The sequence below is a fragment of the Cyprinodon variegatus genome, unplaced genomic scaffold (assembly GCF_000732505.1).
Source record: "Cyprinodon variegatus isolate N-32 unplaced genomic scaffold, C_variegatus-1.0 Scaffold9, whole genome shotgun sequence".
Classification (NCBI taxonomy): domain Eukaryota; kingdom Metazoa; phylum Chordata; class Actinopteri; order Cyprinodontiformes; family Cyprinodontidae; genus Cyprinodon; species Cyprinodon variegatus.
The window spans coordinates 2,210,015-2,212,947 of record NW_015150462.1 but is presented as its reverse complement, the minus strand read 5'-3'; the positions used below and the strand labels follow the sequence as shown (position 1 = coordinate 2,212,947).

Here is a 2,933-nt window from a genome sequence, read left to right as displayed (position 1 = left end):
TCCACTTAAACCCATCTGATCTCAGACTACTTAGAAAATGCAAACATTTAGACGGTTCTGCTTTGTTTTTCTTTTTCAAAGCCCATACATCTGTCGTTCTACCTATCAATCCAAAGTCTTTGGATCCTTGTCAATATGAACATGTACATTCCCAAGCCAATAGGGGAAAGCTGTATAGTTGTATGGATCCTATTTGGCCTGTGGGGCTGAGATAAACCTAGAAAAGCTCCAAAGCGAAAAGCTCAGGAGGATTCTGATCAGATCCCATAACTGTCGGTTATTTCCGCATGAAATATAAGAGCGTCCGCTTTAATCTAAACTCCTTTGGTTGCTCTTATCACTTAGGAAGGAATCAAATCAACAGATTTATTTTTAGGGTTATTGTCTCCTAAAACACGGCAGAACAGAGCAGCATCCATATTGCTGGAGATGCATCAGTTGTTCTAATGCTCCACCTTTTTTAGCATAATTGAAAAAGATTGACAGATACTTAAACTTTTCATTGAGATATAAACTAACTCTCATTGTTTAAGATTTTTTGGATTTCTGGGGATGATTTAGTATTAACGAAGCACTGCTTTGATGCAATGCCCTGCAAAAATGATAGAAAAATGAGTATTAATTTCTGAAAATAAGAGCATTTACCTTAAATTTGAGTAGGTAAATAAAATGTTCTCCCAATGGAATGAGCATTTTTACCCTTAAAATAAGATAATTAGATATTATGCACTTATTATAAGAGACTGCAGTCCTTATTATCCTATTTTAAATCTAAGTTTTCTTATTCTGTTAGCAAAATGTCTCACTTATCTGCTCAATTCCAGTAAAATTGACTTACGGTACTTTGATTTTGATTTTTTGCGTTGTGGCACTATGTTGAGTAGTTGTCCTATTGTCACCTTCAAGATCAAAGGGAAGGTACCTTCCTAACAAAATTTCAGATCATCCCCAGCTTTTCTATCGAACATAAAGCTGAGTTCATCATACTCCAAAAACTTACAACAACTCAATCTAAAAGCACACCCTGGGAATGTGGAATTTGCATTACAGACATGCAACAAACAAATCTGCAGCAAAACCGTCATGCATGTTAAGAAAAACTTCTTCAAACAATGATTTCATGTCTAACAGTTTGGATGTCAAGATTAAGGAAAGTAGATCGTCATCAGCATAAAAAAAAAGGCATTCCATATTAATTCCTTTAGGTTTTGACCGGGAAAAAAACAAATAAAATAACAGGTCATGTTGTCAGTGGTGACCTAAAAGCTTAAACACATTGAAACTGGCTCATAAGTTCAAGGACTGTGGAGAGAAAGTTTGCTTAAGTTGTGTAATACCTCAATTTTAAAGTTGTTTCCTTAGATATTAATTCAGCGCTTAGCAAAGCAAGGTATTATTTATTGTCTTTTTCTAGTCTTTCATTAATACTAAAATCTAAAACCATATTGAAGTGGTATTAAATGTGCCAACATGAAGTCTAAACATTCAAACTAACATGCACTCACATGATCAGCCAGTATGCTGAAAGTAGGCCATGATGGGGTAATTTGTAACCAAGAGATGAAGCAAACAGCTAACAAAGCAATTCAGCGGGGTTGTATACTTTTCATGCATCATATGTATGAAATGCACTACAGGCTGCGTATCCTTTTAGCACACAGGGGACGTTTATGTCCCGAGTCTGAAAAGGCAAACAAGTACGAACACGACCATCTGTTCGTTTAGTAAGACGACTTAAACAAAGGGAAGCACTTATTGGTCAAGACAGATCGCTTCTTAACTGCTATTACTTCTGACACTGGTTGAATAAATCTACTCTTTTGTATCCGACCTACACAATATTTAGCTAGTGTCACCAGCTGGTGTCTTTGAGTTGATTGAAGGTAAACGTTTATCATGACGTCAGAATGCTTTCTGTGTTCATTGGAAATATTTATGGAGGAAAAAAACTCTGGGTGACCATGTTGTTGAACCTAAAGAGAGTGACGTTCCTTTTATTAAAGCATGGTACTGCAACTGCAAATTATTTTGAAGCCACTCTGCTTAGTTACTAGATAGCCTGAGTAATTAGCAAACGCATATTAGCATGGTGTTCCTGTTTATCTCTACAAAGATCTGAACAGGAAAAATGTTAAATATTTTTGGAGATTAGGAATGTGTTTTTTCACTAAAAAAACATCTTAAATTAAGTGTTTTTACCCTTACTTTTAGTAGGTGAATGAGATAGTTTGCCAGTGGAATGAGTATTTTTACTCTTAAAATAAGATATTTATATAAAATGCACTTGAAATAAGACAATGCAATTGTGTTTTATTATTTTAAATGTAAATTGTCTTGTTCCATTGGCTAAATGTCTGTATTACCTCCTCAATTCAAGAACAAATGCACTTATTTTAAGAAAGAATGACTTATCTAGATTTTTATTTTTTCCAGTGTTGTTTCAAAATGTAATTTTATTCTCATGTTGAATGTTTGTTTAGTAGCAGCTGGACAAATTGTTGCCGTTCCGTTTTAGATGTATAGTGGAGGATATTTTACAAATTTTTGAAAGACCCGCCCTCTTCACTTTTATAAAAAAAAGTGCACATGCACTCTCGGGAGCACCCTGTTACGTCCACCAGGCTTGTTGGGTGGGGAAAATTGAATTTATTAAATTATACTAAAGAAACAAAACCCGAAAAACGGATAAATAAAATGGGGAATAGAAAATGGCTTACTGCAAAACCAATAACTCAACAGAAATAAGCAAATGCAAACAAACCTAACAAAACCCAACCATAGGATACAAACCAAACGGGGGTCTGAGGAGGAGCTTTTAAAGCAGACGAGCACCAGACGAGGCCTGCATCCAGAACCCTGCAAGGAAAAGTGCAGAAACCCACTGCAGCCGTAACAACCCTGTACCTGCTCCCGAGAGGGAACGCCTGTTAAAA

At 35.8% G+C, this 2,933-nt stretch overlaps 1 protein-coding gene across 1 annotated transcript in view; it reads right to left on the bottom strand.

The window, feature by feature from the left end:
• gpr137c (G protein-coupled receptor 137C) overlaps window positions 1-2,933 on the bottom strand; it is a 20,756-nt gene that overhangs the window by 11,472 nt on the left and 6,351 nt on the right. The window contains exons 2-3 of the mRNA XM_015377816.1: window positions 2,661-2,856; window positions 1,506-1,521 (exon numbers count right to left, since the gene is read on the bottom strand). Of these exons, the coding sequence (XP_015233302.1) occupies window positions 1,506-1,521; window positions 2,661-2,856 (212 nt within the window). The remainder of the gene's footprint in view (window positions 1-1,505; window positions 1,522-2,660; window positions 2,857-2,933) is intronic.